The following is a 27,324-nucleotide window of genomic DNA, read 5'->3' as shown; positions in this document are numbered from 1 at the left end:
TGGAACGGAGCCCCTGAGCGCATGCGCGTAGCCACAGCGATGAGTGAATCTTCATCCATTCACAGTGAAAAACTCCGCAGTCTCGCACGTGACATATCTGAAATTGGCCAGGACTCAGCCAACAGCAGACATGATGCAGGGGAGCCTGCAGAGGAAGCTGTGCGTGTTTTTGTTTACTCTGTTCATCAAGGTCATGAGAACTAACATAATTAAAGAGATCACTAAAGGCTTTCACTTTACACTAACAAAGTACTGCCACCTGAGCAGACTTGACTATCATAGAGGTTAGAGCTTAGACAAGAATTCAATAAGACAGCAATTCAGCAGCTTTTTTTCCTTCATATCACAGGCAGGGGTGGGTAGAGTAGACAAACACACTGAAATTAGCTATTACACACTTAGAAATAAAGGTACATTTTTCATTCATCAAGGTACAAACAATGTAAATGTACCCTCTAAGGTACAACAGAGGTTTTAAGGTCCAATTATGTACTTTAAATAAGTTTTTTCCAGGTGAAAAGTATATATTTGTACCTTATGAGATATAACCTAGTGTTTTAAAACAGAACAATAAAATAAAGCCTGGAGACGAGACGGGGTGTGTGGAGTCTATGTATGTAAGGGATTCCCCTTGAGGGTACCACCCCAGTGACAAGAGGGGTACTGCCCCAGTGACAGTTTAGTACCTTCATTTCTGAGAATGTAGAATGATTTTAGTAGGAGTAAAATAGTTAGATTGAAATGCACTGAATTCCCCCTAGAACTAAAGTGGAACTTCATTGCTCATTCAGCATTTAAAGGCATTTAAACTGATATATAGATAACTAGAGGCTATTATTCTCTTTTTGGGATCCTTTTGGTTTAAAATCAAATGTTAAAGCCCAAAAGTGAGACGTAGGAGCAACATCAAAACATCAAAGAAGCTGTCACTAACATTCACCCCCCTTTGCAGGTCAATGCAATGCCCTATATTATTTTTAAAAATTAAACATATTAAAGGATCCATTTCATGAAAAACTTAATTTTCTAAGAAATAAAAGAGTTTGATATAAAAGATAAGCACTGTCAGAGTGTACTATTCACTTCCCATTCCATATAGTCCATAAATGAAAACTAAACTGCAAAAACAGCCCATTTTAAATTAACTGTTTTTGTGCTATTATGAAAATCAACTAATTACACCTATTCAGTCTAAAGCAGTTTAGCGCAGCCCATTCATGTTGAAGTTATAAGGAGTGTTTCAGCCTGGACTGCTTTTTGAGTGATGCACAATACAGGGCAGCCAATCAAAAGAGAGACGATTTACATATATTAGTCTTAAAGGCACAGTAACTGAAACAGTTGGAAAAAGTTGTTCAAATATTTGGAACCACTGTTTTCAGTAATGTAAAACTAATGTGATGCACAAGGTATTGTGCACAAATACGGCCCTTTTCCCTCTCATAGTGAATGTAGAGTTCATTTAAAACTCTTATTTCAGCTACTCTTTTTGATACATGAATGCACAGTTGTCATGTAAGGTATAATAAGAGCATATGTTTATGTGTGAACAGGACGAGTCCATCCCCTGTCCCAGAGGAGGACTGTGTTTTGCAGATGGCCGCAGGAGAGTGGACTATGTGCTCGTCTATCACTGCAAAAGACGGCACTCACAGTCCCGCCACTCCATCATTTCCAATGGCAACCTACCCTCCCTGAGCCCCACCCCTTCACGCAGGAACACTCAGCCAGAGCTGGCAGAGGTGGAGCTGGAGGCAGGCCTGGCGTCGGGGCCTGGAGAAGGAGAGAAGGCCTTAATCAGAGAGGAGTTTGAAAGGGGGCTGCAGGAGGAGGGTCTGGAGATTGAACGGGACAAAGAGGTATGTTGGAATGTGTGTGTGTTTGTGGCAGAGTTAGCTTAGTAACCACTAGTGGTAATAACATTTCAACAAAAGTTATATCTTCACTTTTTTTACACTCTTAAAGGTTTTTCTTAAAGCTGTGTACCCAATGCATATACTTGGTTCTAGGAAGAGCATTTCACTGGTACAGAACCGTTACATAATGTGGAAGATTCTATTGTAGTGCAAAACAGGTTCTTTTAACTGTTCTTCATACTTGCATATCTCATCTATGTCATGTGTATATACTCTTCAGTTTCTTAGTATTTCTTATGAATAAAGTGAGGTAAAATAAAATAATACTTGATCTAGGCTCTATCCTACAGTAATCTCTTTCTCTTAGTAAAGTACATATAATCAAATTGATCTTCCTTTTTTTGCTAATCACCTCAGAAAATGAAATTATACCGATTTTTTTTCAAATTCATTAAGATGTAAACAGTCATTTAGAGTGGTTTGATGTGAAATGTTCTGTTCTAGAGAAACATAAAGTGTCACAATTGTTACCACACAGAAGGTTATTATGTTTTACAATAGTTTTGAGATAAGCTTTTGAGGGTTTTGCATGTTTTATTTTGTTTTCTTTTATTCATTCATGGCTGAGAGGTACATGCAGGGTGTTGTAAGGAAAAATAGTTGCAAAAGAAAGCTCATTTTAGATTGACCTTTTTTATTACATTTTTTTGGATTTGCCGTTATTTGTCCATTATCAACATTACAAATAAACCTCTCAAGACAGTGTGCCCTATCACATTGGTTGTTTTACATAGTAAAGAAAATGGCTATATTTGCATTGTAAACCTCATGACCCCTGGTTCCTATCACAAATATTGTATAGAAATCTGAACTGGAAAGTCTCCTTACAATGCAGCATCTCACATCAAACCACTCTAAATGACTTTGCTTACACCTCAATGCCTGAATTATGCTGTAATGTAAAAAGGTGAAGTTCCCCTTTAAAGCTAACCTTGAATTCATAGCAATATAGTCTGAAATATATGGAGAGAGCGAAGGAGAGCACTTAGTCTTTATCTTCTCCTTGATGTGTGCAAGCTGGGAACATTGTGTCCATTTCTGTGAATCTTCTGCCTACTTCATCTGAGCGTGAAGGGACTTTGGTGAACGTTAGATGAAAAGAAAGTCTGATAAGTGAAGATTCATAAACTACTGTTTAACAAGCATATATCATAATGTAAGTTGCTAGCACAAACATCGAAGATAAAAAAGAGTTAGCTTAGTGAGTTAACCCACTAGCTTAATGAGCTAAAGCTTGAAATACTGCTGCTAGCTGGGTAGTTAGTTACAAATGTCATGCACATGGTAGCAGGCCTGCTTTGACATTTTTGTTAGAATGAGATTTCAGTGGGTTGAGTTGGAGGTTGGATATTGGAGATGGAGGCTTTGGGGGTTGGGGATGGCAGTCATGGGTGGGATGGTGTTGGGTTGGAAGGTGTTTGGTCCACAGCAATTGATATTTTTTTTGGAGTAACTATGTTTAAATGTCTGTATACACAGCCACTGACATTCCATCTCAAATATTACTAAAAAAGTTGTAAGTTGTATCTTTGATCTGTTTCTGCATCAACACTATATATATTAATATAATATAGAAGCAAGAATTTTAACATATTTTAATATATAAAATATAATTTGATATTTTATACAAATACAATTTTTTAAATTTAATCTACCCATAACATAATATTCCGTCACATTAACTTGATAATGAGTGACAACTTTTAAACCTTTAGAGGAGCAAACACTTAAAGCAAGTTCTGTTTTTGTGCAGCATTGATAATTCATTAGCCCTGTGCTGAACTGGCCAGCTTGTTCTAATGTGGGCAAAATACAATCCAATTACAGAGAATACAGAATATAGACTCATTAAAAAGAGATAAACAAACACAGTAACTACAATGGATATGTGTAAGTGCTAGAAATCGTTAATCATATTAATATTATGTTGGTTGTTATTGCTCCTGTTGCAATACAAGATATAGGTTTTTTAACTGCAGCATTTGAACAATGCTTAGCAAATGCCTCCATAAAGTGCTACATTCTATATATGAGGGGCCAAATATGACAAAAGACATGCGAGGAAATGCGAGGAGGAATGATCGTTTAATATGCGAAAGAGATTGAAGGTCCAGATGCGAGAGAGATGCCCTAGACATGGTGAAAGTTTGTCTGCTAGTGAAGCTGCACAAGGTTCGGCCCACCCCCAAATTTGTCATGCCCACCCAACACAGCAGTCCTGGCACTGATGCTACCGGGTGTAGCTCTGTCGAATTCTTCCCCTGGCTACACTTGATAGGCATGGATTTCAAAGCTAACACCTATACAGTGAATATAGGTAAGGATAGCCTGCCTTTAGCACTGCTTACTGTTTAGCTTGTGAGTAAGACAGAGCCGCGTTTATTTTAGAGAATAAACTGTGTAGTCATGAACGTTGCTCTTGTTATTGATCATGTTTAGTTTACTGACCAAGTTGTTTACCATTTAATTTTCCTTTATTTTTGTCTTTTTGGCGTGTGTTTAGTGAAGGTTTTCTCTGCTCTCTGACATGCATGCGCTACGATCATTTCACCCTCTTTGGTTCCCTGTTGCTGTGGAAACCGGTTCCGCCCCCACTGATCAACAACACACATGGACCGGCAGTGACTGACTGGCCAGCATGATCTCTTTTTCTTGTTTTCAACTAAACTGCTGTTGCCAGTTACTAAGCAGTGGTAGAAAACTTAATGAGCGTTCAGATTCATCGGTACATTGTTTGGTAAAAATGCGTGAGAAATATCGAGTGAGTGTGAGATTGGGCCAGTGAGTCACACGGCCAAGGCTTGCGAGTTGGCAGCCTTGTGGTGGTTAGTGCAGTAACTAGTTAACATGTGATGACCCTGAACTTTGACCTTTGAGCTTATAAAGACAAAAAAGCTCTAGTTTTGGTTTCATAACAGCTATGCTATGGCCACCTGAAGCTGAAGAACCTTATGGTTTTGGTTCTTAAAGAACTAATTAGGTATTCATGAAGAAGCTTTTAAGAACTTTTCTTTTTTTCTCTTCCATTTTTATTTATGTACTATTTTGTTAAAGGGGACATGAAGATCAATTAAGAATTAAGCTTCTTCAAACCATTTTTTATGGCATCAACCAAAAAAGATTCTTTAAAGAACCATCCATTGTCAGGTTACTGAAGGGAAACAAAACAGATTCTTCTGTGGCATTTCTCCAAAGATATTAAAAATATTTTTGGCACCTTTATTTTTAAGATTGTAGCACATAGTCTTGAGGAGATCTGCTGAACTACTATTTTTGCACATACTCTAAGGTTGTGCATGGTGAGGGGTGGGGGGAGGGGAGGTGGTAGAAGAGATGGTAGATCACTCTCCAGTTGTGTTGTGTTGTGATGGATTAATATGGAGTGCTGTTGTCTCCAGCCAAAAGGCAGATTACTGCTGATCCTCATGGCTGGAGGTGTGTGAGAGATATCGGGTGCGAGTCAATGTGCATGTGTAAGTAGACAGAGTGAGGTTCAATGATCCATCACCAATCCATCCACAGTTTAAAGCAGACCACAATAGCTGAACAGATGCTCCACTAAGTGTGTATGTCTGTGTGCGTGCACCTCCTGTGGTGTTAATCAAGGCAGCTGGACGGCCTCTGTTTGTGACAAAAATATCACAGTCTCACTCTCAGTTCTGATTCTGCTTGAGCAAATTTACCTCAGTCCTCTTGGTAACACACTACGGACAACAATTAAAATATTTGACAAAAATCAATAACTGCATGTGTAATCTTGGGGATGTTAGGCAGCCTTAAAGATGAAATGTCAGATTTTGCTGTTCTTGCTCTCTCACTCTGTCCTAATCAAAGGTTCTCTCTCTATCTCTCTCTCTCTCTCTCTCAGATGAAGACAGTGCGCTTTACCCGTCTGCATGTTCCCTGGTCTGTGCTTAGCCGCGAGGCAGAGCTTTTGAAGATCAAAGTTCCAACCAAGAGAGTGAGTTTCACTCGTTCCACCCACGATTCACAAAATCCCTCAGTCACACTCAGGAGGGGATACATTAGTAGAGGATTCAGCATTAAGACTCAAAAATGATGGGTACTGCATTAAGTCTTTCTGGGTTTTGGACTTATTCAGTGACTGCACATCAGAGTGAATCCAGACAGGAGAATCTTTGGAACATCTACTAAAAATTATACCAAGTGATAATTAACATTTACTATGATTAACTGACTGAAGTGAATCACAAAATTAATGCAGTATAACAGTACATCATTGCTGTCATACACAAACCTCGTATTTAAATTCTGTCATTTTTTACTATTTTGCACAATTTGAAAACCATTTGAAAAACTTGAGTTACCATTTTGTTAAATTATCATGATGAATGGACCAACACTACTGGTGTAAAATGATATAATTACTTAATTACCTGTCTAAAAATCTTGTTACATTAACTCCCATTACATGTTAGAATGCTTTTTTCTGCTCCTGTAAAGTTACCATTTTGGAGATGTTCCAACAGGAATGATATATTACTGCTGTGGAGCACCGGCTGTGGGCCAATAATTGATATTATCAGATATTTTGATTGATATTATGCAAATTATTATTCTTTCACATGCCACATGCCTCTTTTTATTGTTTTGCCTTTATTTAAGCATTTCCTTCATACAATGACTCTAATATATATTTAACTAAAATGGATACACAGAAAAATTGCACTTAATTATATGCATACTTATTTTGAACGCAACCACTCCCTGAAAGAGAGTAAAATGGATGAGTTTGTCCAGAAGAAGGGTACCAAAGTTCCAGTTTGGAGTATTTTGGTTTCCAACCAAACAAATGCAGAAAACTATGAAATGTTAACAGTGTTACATGCCTTATGTAACGAATATAGGTATCATTCTAACATTAAGTAATATTAGAGGATAGCCCAGTTGGAAATTAAATAATAAATATGTTACCATCATGGAAAATCCAAGGCTTGGTAACGATCACATGTGGTACTTCGTTACTCAATTTGGAGCACTATCATATTGATTGTTGTGATAATTCTGCAGACCATGATAACCTGCCTAAATCTACATTATCATGCAAGCCTACTGACTACATAGAATTTGTATGTTATATTATTATAACCAACTAATAAACATGTAACAATCTTCTCCATTTTTTCATTCCAAAAGAGTGTAATTACTTTGAATAAGGATGTCAACAGGTACAGCTGCTTAAGAAATTGTTGATACCTCATAGTTACTGAGGTATTTTAAAACTTGTTTTAAAGGGTGATGCTTTTCATATCAAGTTATTTTTCAGTAGGATAAATTTTGTCTTGAGAAGAGGATTTTCAAACTAATAAGTCAAACTAACAAGTACAGAGGGTTTATAGAGGCAACTTTATAGTTGAAATCCAGGGTTAGAACAAATAAAACACTAGAGACTAGAGACCCAGTGACTAGAGACCCAGCGACTAGAGACCCAGTGACAATATACAAAGACAGATTATTGAACTAACAGTAATCGGGGGGTAGTTACAGTTACAATACAGACATACACTATATGGCCAAAAGTAAGTAGACATTTGAGCATCACACCTATATGAGCTTGTTGGAAATCCTATTCCAAAACCATCGGCATTAATTTTGAGTTGCCCTTTCTTTTTGCAGCTATAACAGCCTCCACTTCTCCAGAGTCCAGTGGCAATGTACTTTACACTACTCCTACTGACACTTGGCATTGTGCATAGTGATCTTAGGCTTTGTGTGTGCCACAAAACCCATTTCATGAAGTTTCTAATGAACAGTTCATGTGCTGATATTGCTTCCAGAGGTAGTTTGGAACTCTGTAGTAAGTGGATAAAGTACAGGCAATTTTTACACACTATAGCACTGCAGCATAGGTGGCCCCGATCTGTGAGTTTGCGTGGTCTACCGCTTTGTGGCTGACCTGTTATTGCTCCTAGACATTTCCATTTCACAATAATAGTACTTACAGTTGACCAGGGCAGATCTAGCAGGCCAAAATTGACTTGGCAAATGTGGCATTCTTTTTAAGTCACTTAGTTCTTTAGTACAACCCATTCTGCTGCCAATGTCTATCTATGGAGATTGGCTATGTGCTTGATTTTATACACCTGTTGGCAAGCTGAAACACCTGAACTGAATAATTAGGATAATCATAGTTTATCTCTGCAGGCTGCCGTGAGTTTGCAACACAGTCACAATGTCTTGTTTTTAGTTTTCAGAGATTGGGATCCATAATAAAAAAAATAATTTTGTAAGTGCTTTGGGAAGTTGATGAGGGCTATTTTACTGTCAAAAGGCAATACAAGTTTCAACACTGTAGGGAAAAAACACAGCTGATTATGCAGAGGCAAACTGATTAACCAGAAAATGTTACAATTCTTAAAAGGAATGTGATGGAGTGATTTATTGGTGTGATAGATCTCAGACGATTGCTGTCATATATTGTGTCTTTGACTACAGTGTGCTTCAGATTACAGAGACTTGTCTAAGTAAAGGGTCGAATTCTCTGTGGAAAATGTGGAAATCTGTCTGAGGCTTATAAACATCAGCAGTCTACATGTGTTTACCCTCTGCCCTATCACAAATCAACTGACCCCTAAAGAGTGCCAGCTCCGGGCCTGACCTCACTCTGACCTCACCCTCAGTGTTTGTGTTCTGTGTTCCAGTTACTAATCCTTCCTGTCTGGCTTTACAGACATACGAGTTGAAAGAGAAAACTGGGCTTGCTGGAGCAATAAGCTCACTTTGGGAGAAGCTCAATCAGCCATTCCAACCGGGGGTCCCAGAACCCCAAAATCCACGTACATGTGTCCTTTCATTGCCATTCAACAGAAAGAAGCTACATCTGTGAGTGGGCACAAACAAATGCACAAAGAGGCACACCCATGTCTACATTATGTAAGATATGAGCAATTTCCCCATCCATTCCCCATCCTAATTGTTTTATTTTTTTCCAGATTTGACATCAAGTCGAAAAACACCCTGTTTGACAGTGCAACACGAGGACGAATTGTGAGTTTCTTTGTTTTGTATGGAGCTTAAAGGCCATTTTATGATCGAGTATTTTCTCTGAGCCTTATATTTTGCATAATCTGAAAATCTTTTTTATGTTTATTTCATATAATTTTGTGTACTTGTATTTCTGTGTGAACTTGCCTTTGAAGGTGCTTGAGATCCTTAGGCGCACGGCCTGCACACAGACTTGTCAGACAATGGGTACGAACTTTGAGACACAAGTTTTAGAATTCTCTTTAATATTCTACCGATTAGACTCGAGGTTCAATTGTCATTCTAAACATGTATTTATAATCTAGCTTTCTCATTTTCTATATAAATAAATATCACTTTTTTATTATACAGGCATCACGTCATTACTGGCTAAGGGTGTCTATGATTCAGCCTTTCCCCTACATGATGTAAGTTGCACTGAAATGAGTAACAGTGATCAATTCATTCTATTAAATGAGTTACAAATAACATGCAGTACATTGCAGTAGCCTTAGGCACCTAAGCAAAATGTTTAAGCAGGTTCTCTGGACAATAAGTGTGTTTTTGCTTGTAAAAACACCATGTAATATCAGAACAAATGCAAACAAACATGAATGCAGTAACAAGCAAAACGAGTTTCTCCCTTTTAAAAAGTAGCCTAGATGTTGTGAGCTAATTAGAAGAACAAATTTGGTTCCTGTCTTCTCCTTGATGCCCCCAGCCATTGTGTGTATTGGTGAAATTCAACCACTAGAACACCCAATTTACCATAATGAAGTATTGATTGAGCCAAACCAGATATTGGATGATAACTATAAATATACAAATTATGCCATGAGGAGAGGTTTGGACAGGGGTGAAGCAGACACATATTCATATACATAAAAATCACTACATATTGTATTAATGTCATTTGTATTTGGTCTAATGATAATGTTTTTTGACCAAAAAACTATTATTACCCAGAGAAATAGCTTTTACTTGTGCTTGAAGCTTTTGTGCTTGAAGCTTTTGCAGTGTAATGTACATTTTTCGGAATGTTCAAATGGCTTTTTCCTACACTCTTTGGTTCTTCAAGGGTTCTTTAGTAAAGAAAATGGCTCTATATACAACCATGAACACTCAAAGAACCCTTTACATGATTAAAGGGTACTTTGTATTGTGAAAGCATTCTTTAAATTGATGGAAAATGTGTTGTATGTGGTACTACATAGAACTTTTTTGAAAAGGGTTCTATATGCACCAAAAACAGGTTTTTCTGTTGTTACGATATTATTATTATTTGATCATACCAATGGTTCTTTGAGTGTTGATGATTCTATATAGAACCATTTTCTTTACTAAAGAACCCTCGAAGAACCATTTTTTTAAGAGTGCATGTAAACATGTTTCCAACTGATGAATAATATAGCAGTTATCTTTGGGCATATCCAGAACAGGCCGTTGTCACATAGATCCATAGAGATGGACTATGTGTTAGGCATAATTGCACAAATGTATATTCTGTATTGTGTGGATAATGGGTACAGTTAAGGATGTACATGTGTACAGTGTAGAATGTAAATGTGTCTGCTCTCATTGGTTCAGGGGGACTTTACTAGCTCAGATGATAAAGAGCATCGCAATGACAGACAGGTAAGCTCTTCAGTTTGCTATGGTAGAACAGATGTCACATGATGGAGTTTAAGATAAGCTTGATAAGCTATCAATTACTCGATTGATAAAGATACAATAAGCTGTTTAGTGTCATTAGAAGTGTGTGGATGTGTAATTGTGTCTGGGTGTTTGTAGTTGAGTACATATTTCTGTAATTGATATTAAGCAATGGTGACATGTTTCCCTGTGTATTTGTTAACTCCTTTAACTGCAAGCCTAATATTTATTTAATTAACTAACCTCAATAAACTGTTTAGTAACTACTTTGAAGCTGATATGTACGTTATGTAGTTATGAATGAGGAATAGAAGTGTAGACAGACATACCACTGTCTGGGAGTTTAAGGGGTTAAGAAGCACATTTTGTATATTCATCAGATGTTACATGAAGAGTGGGCCAACTATGGAGTTTTCTTCAAATATCAACCAGCTGACCTTATCAGGTACCACCATGGACTTAAAAAGTGCCCTAAAAGATACATTACAATGCTTGTAGTTATTTTTGCTCACCATTAGGAGACTGTATACTCAGTATTTTTCACCATTTAAGGTGTGTGTATTTGTTTTCTGATTGGCTGGTTGTCTTCTGCTCTTTAGGAAGTACTTTGGGGAGAAGATCGGTCTGTATTTTGCCTGGTTGGGAGTGTATACACAGTTGTTAATTCCAGCCTCGGCTATGGGCATTGTAGTGTTCCTCTATGGATGGCTGACTGTAGATACCAATGTGCCCAGGTATGCACTGTGCAAAGAGCATATTATAAGATTACGCAGTACTCTGCGGAATTCAGAGACCATTCTTTTTTTCAGGGTCAGAAAAAAGTAAAAAAAAACTTTTTTAAAAAAAAATTACACAGAAGCTTCAACAACTAAATATCTAAATATGACCATGCAAAATGGCTCTCAGTAGAAGAAGGGTGTTTATTATAGCTGTTGCTGTTGTTGTTGTTCATGTGTGTTAATGTGTTGCATTTGGGTAGTTAAAATGTATTTGTGGAGGGTTTGTGTTTGTCCACCCACCACGTGTGCCATGTCCTCCCGTGTTAACCTATCCCCAGCTTCATATCACAACTTCCATTCTTTTCAGGAGACTTGCTTTCAGTTTTACAAAGAAATCTGCGGGATATTTTTTTCACACCTTTGAAGTTCAGTCTTAGAAGTTGGTTGCAATGATCCATGTTACAAAAACACATTCAATGATATTGAAGTCTGGACTTCAGGGTGGTCAGTTTTCTATTTTCCTTTTCTCAGCAAGGGCTTCTTGACAGCTACATATCCCTTCAGACTCAGAGCATTAAGTTGTCTTTTCACAGTGGAGGGATGGACTGAAACATCTGTGGATTATTTCAGGATCTGAAGCAAGAGTGGAGCTTGATTTTCTCCTATTTCTCAAAGATGAAAGCTTTAATTACTTTCAGATGACAGTGACAGATGTGACAGTTTTGGTGGTGTACTAGTTCTTGCATGGTGGTTAGGAGTCCCATTTTCTCTGTATCTTATAATATTTTGAACAGCTTTGGAAACTCTTTTTTCCTTTGACTTTCCTCATTCTTATTCTTCATGCAGATTATCTTATCTTTAACCTCATCTGAAATGTCTTGTGTATAATGGCCATTTTGATTGGAAATTAAGTAAATGAGGGGTGGTCTCTGACTTTTCCACAGTACTGTATGTAAATGAATAATTTCTCTTTCTGTAGTACCTGTTACTCTGTATCTATCTATCTATCTATCTATCTATCTATCTATCTATCTATCTATCTATCCCTCTCTCAGTCAGGAGATGTGTGATGAGCGCCTGAATTTCACCATGTGTCCCCTGTGCGATCGAGTGTGTGATTACTGGCAGCTGAGCAGTATGTGCAGCACAGCGCGTGCCAGCTATCTGTTTGACAACCATGCCACTGTAGCCTTTGCCATCTTTATGTCTCTGTGGGGTAAGTACTCTCAGTGTGAGTGGGTACTGGCAGAAATCTGTTTGTAAACATTCTGTTGAGAGCTGGGTGGATAGAGTATCACTGTATGTGTGTGTGTGTGTGTGTGTGTGTGTGTGACAGTGCAGCGTTAAACAACATGCAAGTGTTTCTCTGTGCATCTAATGTCAGATTGATATGCATAGGTGTACTGTATATACTCTGTGAATGAGAAGTGCTGTACATACACAGCTCATCAAGAGTGTCTTTCTGTTGAAATTTGGAGTTGGATTTTTACAGTTACTTTTCAATTAAGTAAGAAAAATACCTGCAAAGATTCATTAACATAAAACAGCTTTTCACCAATACAATAGAGTTTATTTTGTAACACTCAGCCTCGGTTACCAGAGTGTCTTATTTGGTGTAAATAGCAGGTTTTGCTAATTTATATATATATATTTTTTTATTTTTCAAATTATTGTTAAAGGCACATCATAATCAATTGCCCAAAATGTGGTTTGAACACCTGAAGGGTTTGACTGCTGACATCATTAGATAAAATGCATGTGGGATGTTAGTATTCCCAAGTTATTGCTTCTGTCATTTGTTCCTGAAGTTCTGCAGTTTTGCTAAGAAAGACAGCTTGATCTAAAAAGCTTTTTGTCTGATATTTTAAATGGTTGGAAACTGGCAAAGAAAAAATGCTTATTTATTAAAATATTTTGAAAATTGCATCCAAACATTGTCCATTTGTATCCAAACAAATATTAGACAGGTGTTTAGATTTACCCTGATATTTGATCATGTATTTATTTTATTCCAGAAAAGCTGCATTTTATCGATGTTACTGCATTTGTAATCCTTTATAAATAAGTACTATTTTTCTCCATAATGCTAATCTAGACAGATGTAATATTAATTCTACATTTTATAAATCTTTATCAATATCAACAGATATTGACATGAAAAATATCAGATATCAGCATCAGCCCACAGTTCTCATAGTGGAGCATCTCTAATGGCCAGTGCATGTTTACCAGAGCAGTGCCAGTACACAGACATTTAAAGCAGACAGATGGTTGGGGTGAAATTAGTTTAATTGCTGGTTCTCGCTGCACTGAGTGTAGATCTATTTTTAGGAGTGGTCAGTATTGCAGACAGTTACTGTTACATATGTAACCGTATGTGCTATGTGTTTGTGGTCCATATGTACACAGCTGCTGTGTTTCTGGAACACTGGAAGAGGAGACAGAGGTGTCTGCAGCACAGGTGGGATCTGACAGACATGGAGGAGGAGGAGGTAGGGACCCTATTTAACACAACCCCCAACCTCCCAGACTGAAGCCCACTAAACACCAGTTTGACTCCAGCCCAAAACGTGTGTGTGTCTGTTTTTATAGATGTGTTTCATGCGTGGCAAAAAGGTTTGTGTTCTGCCTAAAGGGCATTTAAAAAGTGTTTACACACATTCTAACATGCATTCTGAAACCACACCTAGTGTTCCTGCATTTACTGCTGAACCTCAGCCCCATTACAGTGGCCCAAAAAAGTATTTGGACACTTTAACCATGGGTGAATTTTTGTCAGGTTCTTTAGTTTACTTCAGAGAATGTTATACAACAAAAATAATATTTATTTTAGAGAAACATTTTTAGTAAAACATTAAACTGATGGTAGACTCTTTCTGTGGAGAAAGCCCTTCAGGAGGATAAAAAACACACAAGCTGCATTCTGAAAGATCTTGGAATGTTTAATATAAATCACACTTAGTTTAACATTTTGTTTCCTAACACATTGAACTTAGTACATTTTTAGTAAGGCACAAATGTCTAAATACCTTTTGTGGCCACTGTAAGTTCAGTGAAAGCATGGCTTGGTTGTTGTCTTCACCTTTTCTTTTATCAGTTAAGCTGTTTACTTGCTCGAATATCAGTGTAAACACAAATTTGAATTGACCCATTTGCATTGCAGGCATCATTCTTTTCTCGGGATCTCCCAGTAGGTAGCGTAACAGATGAAATATTGCTGCTTTAGCCTTAGCGTTCTTATAATCCAAATACCCAGGAACCGAGTTCCACACCAAAGCGGGAAAAACTGATATTCTGGAAGGCAACATATGTTGCTCCAAAATATGTATATACCTTTCAGCATTAATTGTGCCTTCACAGATGGGTCAAAGATTGACCCATCAGACCACAGCACACGTTTCAAGTGTGCATCAGTCCATTTTAGATGAGGTTCAGCCCAAAGGAGTTGGCATTGTTTTTGGATGTTGACACGTTTTCCACTGTGCATAGTACTGCATTTGTGGATGCAGCGACAAACAGTGTTTATTGACAATGATTTGTCAAAGAGTTCCCGAGCCCATGCGGTGATATCCATCACAGAAGCATACCGGTTTTTAATGTAGTGCCATCTGAGGGATCAGATGTTACAGCCATTTAGTTGTGGTTTTCAGCCTTACCCTTTATGCACAAACATTTCTTTGGATTCCTTGAATCTTTTGATGACATTATGCACCGTAGAGGGTGAAATGCCTAAAATCTTTGCAATGGGTCATTTAGGAATGTTGTTCTTAGACTGTAGAATTATACATTCATGCATTCAAGTGGAGAGCCCTGGCTCATCCTTGCTCATAAAGGACTAGGTCTTTCCTGCATGCTCCCTTTATACCCAAGCATGATTGTGTCACTTGATTAAAATGTTTTTTGAACATTTCACAACATTCCTAATATAAAATTGCTCCTCTCTGAGCTTTTCTGGAAGGTGTAGCATGCATTAATTTCAGAATGAACTTATATTTACAAAAAGGCAAACATTTAATATCAAAGCAGATTTCAAATCACTGCTTATTTTTGTATTTCACATACTATCCTAACTTTTTGGAATTTCAGTTGTTATCTTTGTATACTAGCTTTCTACAATGACTTTGTGTTCATAAACGCATATTGTACACATAAAACATATTAAACATTAATATTTTGCCGGAAATGTCCTTTGAGTTGATGATCCACTGAGAGATCAACACAAACACCCAGATATGAGGAGGTTTTGAACCTGCCTCTCTCTTCCTTTCTTTTCACTTGTCTCCTATTTTCTTGCAATTACATTCTATTTCCAGCTTGCAATCAGAATGCAGTCAATTACTGATGCACTGGATTAATTTTGTTTTTGTTTTTTTGGATGTTCCTTCTGTGAATGCCGATAATTATAGGATGGAGCTGAGGTGAGTTTATTTTCTCTTTCATGGATTATTTATGAATTTTTTTTGCTTTCTGGTCCCTGCAGTGAATGTGCTCAGTGTTAGATGTATGATTCCAGTCTGAGGTTGGTTAGACAAGCTCACTAAGGATTAACTTTGAAGAAGTCTGTGTATCAATGGCTGCTGTATCCTTAACCCTAAGGTCAGACCACTAACACTGATCTTATCCATGATAATGTGCTTTACAGTAAGTGTCATCAGCCCTTCTGCTTTAATGTAAACTATTCACTGAATGCTGACTCATGTGTGTTAATCCCGACCCCTACATCAGACACTGATGTCATGCTCTCATTTCATAAGAGTTGTGTAAGTGTCATATTAAAATAAAGGCATTCCTTTTGTCATTTGATGATAAGTTTACTTGGAATTGCATTTTCAGTCATTGTCTTTGTTAAGTAAATAGAACTTGTCTATTATATTTGTTGTGAATAGATCCTCATACATTTCTGAAGGTATCTGACAATGTCAATCTTTAGTTATACTACAAAGAAAGTAACTAAGCTGGGTTATAGCAGCTTCATATACTTAAACTATGACACTACCATGTTTCATAGATGATGTAGCATTCTTTTTGGATTTTTTAATTTCTTCACACTTTAAATCTTCAGAGGCACAGGACCTGCTGGCAGGTCTTGGCTTCCATTCCACACCCCTATAACCAAAGAATAGCACAGGCAGTTTGAACAGTATTTTTTTTTCACAGCTTTTGTGATTTTCAAATCTTTTATCTTCTATCTGAATTGATTTTCTTTAGTCAGTGTGGCTCTTGCCAAGTACTATGTATTAAAGCCTCTTTCTCCTTTTGTCAGTGTGTCCCAAATTCTTTTGATGTGCACAGTTTAAACTACTCTTTCTGAGTACTCATTATCTTTTGTTGCTTTTGTTTCATAGACTCTAAAATCTTTATGTTTATGCACATGTATTCCAAAAGTGGATAAAAAAGCTTGAGTTTCCATCTGAAATCAGTGCCTCAACTGTGGCTTTTATGTGAGATCAGTCATTTTAACTTTTTAACCATGTCTTTAAAGTGATTGTGTTTAGTCTCAGGTCATTTTAGAAGCTTGGCATTAATGTTACTTACACTGGCTTGGCCTTAAGTATCATTAAGGTGAAGCCGGATATTCCCTGCAAAACTACGTTAATTAAAGAAATGAGTCACCAACCCTATTTTCCACGATAAACTGACTTTAAAAACGCATTGTTATGTCAAACAAATTTTTTGTAGCATTTTGTAGATTATGAAATACTTTGAATTGCTGCTATTGCTATTATTTTCTCTTGTCCTTGAGTAATACAACTGTGCTCTGTTTTTCTTTCTGTTTGCACAGGATGAGCTCCGTCCAGCCTATGAAGATTTTCTCCTTCATAAGCGACAGAAGAAAGGCAAGGACAAAAAGAAAGAAGAGGTAGGGACGATGAATAGTAATCTTTACGTTAATAAATTCCTTTCATATTTGAAACAATTTTCCTCTTGCTCCAAATGTATTCAGTTAGCCAAGCTATGTTTGGTGTCCAAAGTTTCCTATGCTACCAGAGTCCTATGTTCCCAGCATCCTATATTCTCAGGGTCCTATGTTCTCAGGGTCCTCTGTTGTCAGGGTCCTATGTTCCCAGCGTCCTATATTCTCAGGGTCCTATGTTCTCAGGGTCCTATGTTGTCAGGGTCCTATGTTCCAGCGTCCTATATTCTCAGGGTCCTATGTTCTCAGGGTCCTATGTTCTCAGAGTCCTATGTTCTCAGGGTCCTATGTTCTCAGGGTCCTATGTTCTCAGAGTCCTATGTTCCCAGGATCTCATGCATATTACATATGTATACTACATTCTGACTTTTCAAAAAACAGTTTGCACTGCAAAGTTTGCATAGCTACACTGTTAGAAATAAAGGTACTGTGCAGGTACTTTTTTCAATCATCAAGGTACGAACAATGTAAATGTACCTTCAAAAGTACAACAGTGGTTTTAAGGTTTAGTTGTGCACCTTGAATAAGTTTTTCCCACTGGAAAAATACATATTTGTACCTTTTCATAACCTGTGTTTGTGTTTAAAACAGTACATGTTTAATAAAATAAACTAAATATCCTGGAGATGAGACGGGGTGTGTGGTGTCAATACAACTTAGTAAATATAATTTCAGTGGATTTTGGTACAATTATGTTCCCTGACTAAAGGTACTGAGATGTACCATTGAGGGTACCACCCCAGGGACAAGAGGGGTACTGCCCTAGTGACAGTTTCATACCTTTATTTCTAAGAGTGTAGCTAAATAGCTTACTGAGACTAAGGAACCGTTTCATAGGTCTTATTAATGTATCATACTGAAGTTTGATGTTTTATTTAAAGAGCTAAGGGAATGTACAGCTGTGGAAACATAAGTACATTCTTCACTGGAGTTACAAGCCTAATGTAGATAAGATATATTGAGAATTTATAACTAAACAATTAGCACTGTGCAAACTGTGTACTTAAACCATGACATACTTACCACAACTGTGTTGTGTTGTTGAGAAATCTCAAATTGACTTGCTTATGTGCTTTCTGACACTGTACGACATACTATTATCTATAAAAATAGACAAAAGTACATTAAAAAGTAGTGGTAGCAGCTTGAAGCCTGAATTTTGTCTGTTCTTTTGTTGTTTTGGCCATTTTGTATACTGCTAATTGGTAAGATATAAGCTTCTATTACCTATTGGCTATTAGCATCTTAGCTTCAGAAGCAGTTTAGGGAAAGGGGAAATTTAATGTAACTGATTTTTGCTGAAATATTGTTTTAAAGATAGAGGATTAAGGTATGTGTGCTTTAGTAAGGGTTTGTTTGCACTCTCTATTTACTATTTGTGTATTTGTGGTTGTGTGTGCGTGTGTGTGTGTGTGTGTGTGAGTGTGTGTGTGCGTGCGGACATTCGTGATTAATCTCCACTGTTTTGCAGCCGGATGGGAGAACAGATGACATAGGTAGAGAGAAGCTGCTGTCTGCTAAAGGAGGACAACCACCGGTGAGAGTGCTCAGGGTGGGGGGTGGAGAGAGTCAGAAACAGTTTGTGTTTGTATGTGACTCACTGAGGAGGAACGGATTGAAAGAGAGAGAGTGAGAGAGAGAGTAGTGGAGTGAGAGAAAGGGAGAGGGGTGGGGAGAGAGAGAGAGAGAGCTAATCAACTTATCAGAGAGAGAGGTGGGGCTTTGGGGATAATGTTATTAGATGTCAGTCAGCTGTCAGTCAGATGTGGAGTGGTCAGTGCACTCTGTACTGACCTCGCAGACAGGTCCCACCTGCTCTTCCTCTCGTGCCTCTCTCACTTCCTGTCTAATTAGATAATGAGTGGGTGAGGCTATGTGTATGTATTTGAGTGCTGTTTTTCATGCATGCCACACATGATTATATGAACTAAATGAGACATTAGAGATGGTAGCAATTTCTGCTTATGAGATTTTACGGATTTTTATTACTGCTTTTGTGCCCTTCTAAGTCTATCTGGTTTCAACACACACGCATGCACACACATACAAAGGCCTGCCTCCACACAGACACACACTGCACACATACACACTGAAAGTGCTGAAAGCAGATTACCCCTCCTGGGTATTCCACACAGTAGATTATGTGGGATTAGAGTCAGAGCTGGATTAAAACACACAAGTTAAAGTGGTGCCCTTCCTCTAATCAAAGACACATGCTTGGTATATTTGTGTGTGGGGGGTGTGGGAGTGTGTGGTGAGAGAGAACCTGGGAGTGTGTCTGTTTTAAGTGTTTCCCCACCAGAACTTTCTTTCAATAAAGTCATCACATACTTCAGACTGCTTCCACTTACTGATCCACATTAACTATTCCATCTACTACTTTGGTATGAAGTATTAGTACATTTTTACACATTATATCCATTTTTTTGTATAGAATGTACAGTACTGTGCCAAAGTCAAAGACCACCCTTCATTTCTTTAGTTATTAGTCAAAATGACTAGTTATTCATTTTTCAAGCGATGTTTCTGAGGAGATTAGAAATAAAATAATCCACTTGCATAAGAAAGGGGAGAGTCAAATGAGAATAAGTGGAAAAAACAGGAGTTTCCAGAACTGGGAAATTATTAAAAGATCACCACCAAAACTGTCACTATCAGACAAACAGTACTTAAACCATTCACCTTTGAGAGAGAGGAGAAAATCCACGGGTGTCCATCTTTCCACTGTGCTTCCAACTCAATCCTTCCAACTCAACACATCCTTCTAACTCAACACTATAAGCCTGAAAGGATGTGTAGCTGTCAAGAAGCCCTGACTGAGACAAAGAAATAGACAATGAAGAACGTTTGCAACTCAAAGATGCTTCTGGTGTTCTCAGATAAATGGACTGACCACCCCAATGTCCAGATCTCAGCATTGTTTAATGTGTTTAGGATTACTTGGATCATGAGAAGCACAAAAAAAAATAAGCAGCCAATTTCTAAGACCTTTGGTGGTGTAAAAAATATCCCTGCACATTTCTTTGAAAAACTGAAAGCAAGTGTCCGGTATGGAAAAGGGTGGACACATGAAATACTGACGTTATTATATTTAGTAGAAATTGAATAAATGATGGGTGGACTTTGACTTTTCCTCAGTACTGTATAAATCCTATATAGTGTTTATACTAAATTGTATTATTAAAATGCACTAAATAAAATAAGGTAAAAATATTCTTTTGAATTCATATATCCGTAAGTGTTAAGGTTTGATGTAGTAACTTTTTTGAATATGTGGGAGATGATGCATATATTGAGTAATATATCATTTTTTTGTAGATTGCTTCAGAATCTCTTACATGGAAGGACCGGTTGCCAGGATACTGTGTCAATGTATCCTCTATACTTCTTATGGTTGGTATTTTTGTCTATATTTGTTAATGCTAATTTATGCATATATGCATAATTGGCATCCCTTTACTCTCTTTCTCCCCTCCTTTCTGCATTTGTTTCAGGTGGGGGTGACGTTCTCTGCAGTCCTCGGTGTCATTCTGTACCGGATCATTGTTTTCGCAGTGATGTCTATGAACCCTGACCATGAGGCCAAAGCCAATGTGCGTGTTACTGTGACAACCACTGCTGTCATCATCAACCTTCTGGTGGTTTTGGTGCTGGATGAGATCTACGGGGCTGTGGCAGTCTGGATCACAGAACTGGGTCAGTCAGTGTGCATGTTTATGTGTAGAGAGAGAGAGAGAGAGAGAGAGAGAGAGGAGAGAGAGAGAGAGAGAGAGTTTATTGCCTATTGCTGATTAATCATGACAGGCAATTCAGCACTGAGATGTAATTATTCCATAATGTTATGACAGTGATGCCATGACCCTAATGTTGCTAAATGGTCAATGATGATGACACACTCACTGCTGTTTTCAGAGATCCCAAGGACTGAGGCAGCATTTGAGGAACACCTGATCCTGAAGGCTTTTCTGCTCAAGAGCATGAATGCTTTTGCACCTGTCTTCTATGTGGCCTTCTTTAAGGGCAGGTTAGTCGTGACCACACATGCACAGTGCTGTAGATATTCATATGCACACAGATTTGGAGCATGATATGTGTACATGGATTAATAGGCAGTGCTCTTGAGCAGCGTGGATGGTGGAAGTACAATGTGTTGTGTAATGTGTAGTGTAGCAGGCAGTATGAAGCACTGCATTTATCTAACCCTAAACCCTGTCGGGTCATTAAGGTTTGCAGGTCGTCCAGGTGACTATGTGTACGTCTTTAAAGACTTCCGCATGGAGGAGGTATGAACTCAAACTGTTACCTATGATTGCGTTTGTGCAGTTTTCCACTTGTGTAATGGTCAATTACTTGTGTGTTACAGTGTGCTCCAGCAGGCTGTCTTATTGAAGTCTGCATACAGCTTGGAATGATCATGCTGGGGAAGCAGCTTATTCAAAATAATGTGTTTGAGATTGCTATTCCGTGAGTTTTATGCACACAAATGCTGCCATGTGTTTTTATTTAACCAATTTTTCTATGCATCCTGAGGACTTTCATATATGTTCCATAAATTCTTTGACAATACGAGCTCTAGAAGAACTTCAGTGTTCAGCCAACCCTTCTCTCTCCTTCTCTAGAAAGCTAAAGAAGATGTATCGTACATATAAGGAGGAGAAGGAAGGAGGGGAGAAAAAGAAAAGCAAGGATCCAAATCGCCCGCGGCACCGGTGGGATTTAGATTATGAGCTGGAGCCATATGAGGGCTTAAGTCCTGAGTATATGGAAATGAGTGAGTATCAATTTGGATCCCAAGATTGTTTATTGAGATTGATGTTGAAATGTGAGATTGAAATCATAATGCATTTTTCTTCTGCACCATGACATAATTCTGAGTGAAACACATTACAGAGGAGTCACAGTACACATAGTGATGTAAACAAAAATCAGAAGATGTTTTAGAGGCAGGCAAGTCATTTAATTCGGATAGAATATAATGGGAAAACAAAACATTTCACTTTTAAATGATATGATATTGTTACTGTAACAGCAAAACCATGTATCTCCATGTTTGTACATCATTTGAGCCCTTTACAGTGCGACAATGTTTTCAGAAATGAAATCTCTTTACATTCAAGCTGCAGTATGTAAGATGTTTTGTTGTTAAAATTGAAAGAAGTAGCATTCAAAGTAGTATTTTTGGACCACGTCATATGTCTTTAGATATTAATGTTACGTACACACGCTCAAAAGAAGGTCCAGCTCATAGGTCTCAAATGCAAAATCAACATTATACTGCTGATATGATTCACTTACAGTTTTGACTGAGCTCTCTTTGACTACTTTTTCAACGCACTCACAATCATAAGATTCATCCACTTGTTGGGGTCTGAAGCACAACTGATGTTACAAAATGTTTTTCCCCATGTTGCATATAATTAACACGTTCCAGTAGAGAAGTCTCCAAATCCCCAAATCTTAAATAGAGTAGCTTTTACTTGCATTTAACTTAAAAATGTTTTGCCTGCTTGCCTGGAAAGTTACCATTTTGGAGATACATGTGTTTTTTGACAGCGAAAATATAATGAATCATGCTTAATAAGAGCAGGGAGATGAACTAGCAAAGTAAAAAGGTTTATTTTGTTTGTATTTCATGGTGACTTTAAATTTGGTGGTACATCGGAATCAGAATCAGAAACAATCACTTAGAAATAATTAAGGTATTTGTCATGGCAGTAGCTCTCACAGATAGACACAAGCATAGTAACATTATATAAAGAATAGTAAATTGACAGAACATTGGAATTGAAGGTCTAGTGAAAACTGATCTTGACTGTGAGTGAAGGAGCTGTGTAGATCTGTTCTTGTGCATTGCAGGTGAATTAGCATAGTGCATTGTATCAAACTGCGAGCATATTCATAAGAGATTTAGGGTCCTTCAGTTGCAGTGTTGCCATTTCTAAATGAACCTTAGTTAAGCTGTCCTCTCCCCTTATTCTTAGTGCAGTAATTGGAGATTTGAGTCTCACACAAAGAGTGTGAGTTATGTTGCTAAAATTTACTGCCACAGCAGCAGTTGGTATAATTAAATTAAATACTGTTATTTCCAACCAGGGCACAGCGGTCATGGGATCTGTTGTTTAGGTTGTCAGTTTGTGAGATGTTTAATCCTTACTGGCGTTAGTGTGCAGGGGTCTGGAAACATGCCAGATTGCGTAAGGTCAAATAACATGTTCCTAGTGTTTAAGAAGGCACAGAGCCTGTTGTTTGGTAAAGAACCAGAACTGTAAGAAAAATCACAACCTATGGTACTGATAACGTAATCATTTATGTTTGTTTTCCACAGTTATTCAATACGGATTTGTTACACTGTTTGTGGCATCTTTCCCGTTGGCTCCTGTCTTTGCTCTGCTCAATAATGTCATTGAGATTCGCCTTGATGCTGCAAAATTTGTCACTGAAATACGGCGACCTGATGCTGTCAGAGCAAAGGAGATCGGTATGAATCTATTTATAGACATACATTTCTATGCAAAAGTCAGAGACCACCGTTCATTTATTTAATTTCCAGTCAAAATGTTCTTTAAATAATTAAGTAATTAAAAATGACACACAAGGTTTAATTACTAAATAATATATCGATTCAGCATTCAGTGTGTTCACGCTTTGCCTTTATTACAGTTTCCAGTTTTTCACACTTGCTTTCAGTGTTTCAAAGAAAGGGATATTTTTCCACACTTCTAAAGTTCAGTCTTAGAAGTTGGTTCCATTTTCTGCTTCTCATGAGCCAAATAATCCCAAATATATTCAATGATATTGATTTCTGGACTCTGAAGTGGACAGTACAGTGTTCTGAAAACACCAGCAGCTTCTTTATCTGATTTTTTTGTTTAATGTTCTTATATATAATCCCTTTAGAAATCCCCAAAACAAATAACTTGGAATTATTAATTACCATTTTGACTGGAAATTACATTACATTTTGTGCCTCAGACATACAAAGTCGGTTTCACTGTTCAATTTGTGCTATGTCTTTTCTGCTCAGTGTACTTAGATTCTCTTTGCTGTTTTTTCCTTAGGCATATGGTACAACATCCTGAGTGGGATAAGCAAGTTTGCTGTTATCACCAATGTATGTAACAAAGCAACTTTTTTGTTTATGCTACACTATGTGCATGTCGAATGAGACACTGATTAATGATTTAAAAATGTGTGGTTGGGCAAAAGCAGCCATTTTTTTATCCAGTGTTAGTCAGTGTTAGCCATATACTGTATAAAACATAGACATGCACTGTATAAAGACTTTTAGCACCTTAGAGATTTAAAACAGTAAATGATGTCTGCATTATGCCAGGTTTATGCCAAAGTTTAAACACAAGGACTCTGAAACAACAACTCTCTCCCCTTCTTTCTTTTTTCTTTCTTTCTTTCTTTGTCTCTCTCTCTCTCTCTCTCTCTCTCTCTCTCTCTCTCTCTCTCTCTCTCTCTCTCTCTCTATCTCAGGCATTTGTTATTTCCTTCACATCAGAGTTTATTCCTCGGATGGTATATCAGTATCTGTATAGCGACACAGGGACCATGCATGGCTTTACAGACCACACACTGGCATACTTCAACACCAGCAACTTCAAACCTGGAACAGCACCCAACAGCACACGCTTTGACAGGGAGCTCCGTATCTGCAGGTGTGCTTGAGGACCCAAATATACACACATGGCTACACACACATACACACACACACACACACACACACACACACACACACACACACACACACACACACAAACCCTCATCTAAATTAGTGAGTGTGCCTTTCTCTAAAGAACCTATATCACAGAAAAATGAATGTGCCTTGCTTTTTTGAAACAAAGGAGTTATATGCAAACATTGTTCACTATCCAGCTCATACAGTCCACATCTAGACACTATTCTGCAAAAACAGTTAGTTTTGAATTCATTTATATCCACATATTCAGCCTACAAAAGTTTGTCTCCTCCCATTCATACTGAAGTTCTATAGAGTGTTTCACCTCTAAGTGCTTTTTGAATAAGGCACAAAAACATGGCAGCCAATCAGAAAAGGGCAAAACAGAGAAAAAACAGCCTGTTCAATTCTAAGGGATAAATAGATGTAGGAAAGTGGCCATTTGACTATGTTTGGTACAGAAAACCACAGAAAACACAGAAGTGTGCCTCAGAGAAAGACAAAAAATGTAAGATATGGGCCTTCTAATATTATCATAAGCAGTGTCTCTACGCCTGACTCTTCCTCTCATTCATTATCTCTCTCTTTCTCTTTCAGGTATAAAGACTATCGAGATCCCCCTTGGTCACCTGAGTTATATCAGCTCTCTAAGCAGTACTGGTCTGTGCTAGCTGCCCGACTGGCCTTTGTCATCTTCTTCCAGGTCAGTGGAACGACTTTTATTTTCTAGTCATGGTTTCATTTGGTATGGTATTATAATGTAGATCTTCATCAAACTGTCAATTATCTCATCTGTATATTATCTCATTTTTCAGCATTTTACATTGTGTATTTCAGAACCTGGCAATGTTCCTCAGTATGCTAGTGGCATGGTTGATTCCTGATGTGCCGCGCTCTCTGAAGGAGCGGGTGAAGCGGGAAAAAGTCCTGCTGATGGATCTTCTCCTCAGTGAGGAGGCAGAGAAGCAGCGTCGGCACTCCCAGCGCCCTGCCAACATCGACATCACCATCAAGAGCCCAGAAGAGGAGGAGCCTGTTGGGCCAGAGTGTGTCACAGTGCCTCAGAGCCAATCGGCTGAAGACCTGAACGAGCTTCAGAATGCAGTCAGAGAGACTAAGCTTGAGCTGGTAGCAGAGGAACCTGTTACCACCACCAGTCAGCCTGAACCTGGTTCACCCACTGAGACCCCTGGCAGCCCACAGTCACCTTCCAATCCTCATATCACATCAGATCCTCCTTTGAATCCAAGTCAGGCAAAAACAGAAGCCCACTCTCGAGAGTTTGACCTGGATGGGCCTTCACCTCGAGATCCCAGCTCCAGGCCCAGGAGCCGCTGCCGAACCCTTCCTCCCAGGCACAGAGGCAATGAAGCAGGAGACCGCTCAAGCAAAGCCAGTCATTCTACAAGCTATGTACAACTCAGCCAAAAGATTCCTCCATCACCCAGCGAGCTCTTACGTAGCACCCCCAAAGTACCATCACAACTCCCATGTAAAAAAGATCTCTCCAGCAGCCAGCACTCTACATTGTCCCGACCTCCCTCTAAAACGGAGCTTTCCAGCAGCCAATCTTCTGCGCTGTCACGCCCCCCATCCAAAACAGAGCTTTCAAACAGCCAATCAGGAGTATTGCCCCGCCCTCCATCTAAACAGGAAATCACAAGCAGCCAAGCAGCAGTGGTGCGTTCGCCATCCAAGCCAGAGTTCACAAGCAGCCAATCTACAGCACTGCCGCGACCTCCATCTAAACAGGAAATCACAAGCAGCCAAGCAGCAATGGTTCGTTCGCCATCCAAGCCAGAGTTTACAGGCAGCCAACCAACAGCACTGCCACGACCTCCGTCCAGACTAGAGTTGTCGAGCAGTCAGTCAACTGCATTGCCAAGACCACCATCCAAGCCTGAGCTGATGGCTAGCATTGCAAAAGGACTTCCCCTGCAGGACCCAAGCACAAGAGCCAAGTCCCGTTGTCAGACTCTCCCCCCTAGGCAAAGAGGACCTGATGCTGTGGAAAGCTCAACCCCCAGAGCCAGTCACTCCACCAGCTTCACACATCTCAGCCAGAAGGTCCCTCCTTCGCCCAGTGAGCTGACACGCAACACCCCCGTGTAAGCGTAAGTGGACAAAGCAGAGTTCTGCTCCACTCCTCCAACAGCTCTCAACCAATCACCTCTTCAGTGCCAGGCAGCCCAGTCAACTCATCGTCGACTCATTGGAGGGCCCACTGAGAAGGCCCACAGTAACTGTTTGTCTGTATGTTGAGGTCTATTCCATCATGTTTGTGGTTAGATGATGGTCAGATTTTTTTTGGTTGCTATTTTGGGCACTGTTCTGTAAGTTGTGATGTGGTGTTGGGATGCAACGTCCGTATTCTTGTGTGCCAAGAGGTGCACTCCAGGGGTTTTTGTGCTTCACTGGAACTAAATCAGTTGATTTAATAAAAGTTTGACACAT

At 38.6% G+C, this 27,324-nt stretch overlaps 1 protein-coding gene across 2 annotated transcripts; it reads left to right on the top strand.

The window, feature by feature from the left end:
* Positions 1–27,324, top strand: LOC118818200 (anoctamin-1). 2 transcript variants are annotated; one of them, XM_036585395.1, is made up of 27 exons: positions 1–159; positions 1,554–1,859; positions 5,785–5,877; positions 8,608–8,759; positions 8,870–8,924; positions 9,077–9,128; positions 9,273–9,328; positions 10,488–10,535; positions 10,934–10,998; positions 11,153–11,287; positions 12,328–12,488; positions 13,682–13,764; positions 13,865–13,888; positions 15,679–15,690; positions 17,055–17,132; positions 18,658–18,723; positions 20,505–20,579; positions 20,681–20,882; positions 21,099–21,210; positions 21,412–21,469; positions 21,550–21,650; positions 21,806–21,957; positions 23,512–23,664; positions 24,245–24,297; positions 24,669–24,850; positions 25,468–25,573; positions 25,708–27,324. In XM_036585395.1, exons 1-27 carry the CDS (start codon positions 22–24, stop codon positions 26,980–26,982), a joined length of 3,993 nt encoding a protein of 1,330 aa, XP_036441288.1. In that variant the 5' UTR covers positions 1–21; the 3' UTR covers positions 26,983–27,324. The 2 variants fall into 2 exon arrangements, with proteins under 2 accessions (XP_036441288.1, XP_036441289.1); XM_036585396.1 differs by lacking the exon at positions 13,865–13,888.

The sequence above is a fragment of the Colossoma macropomum genome, unplaced genomic scaffold, assembly GCF_904425465.1.
Source record: "Colossoma macropomum unplaced genomic scaffold, Colossoma_macropomum, whole genome shotgun sequence".
Taxonomy (NCBI): Eukaryota; Metazoa; Chordata; class Actinopteri; order Characiformes; family Serrasalmidae; genus Colossoma; species Colossoma macropomum.
This window is presented reverse-complemented; position numbering and strand designations above follow the sequence as displayed.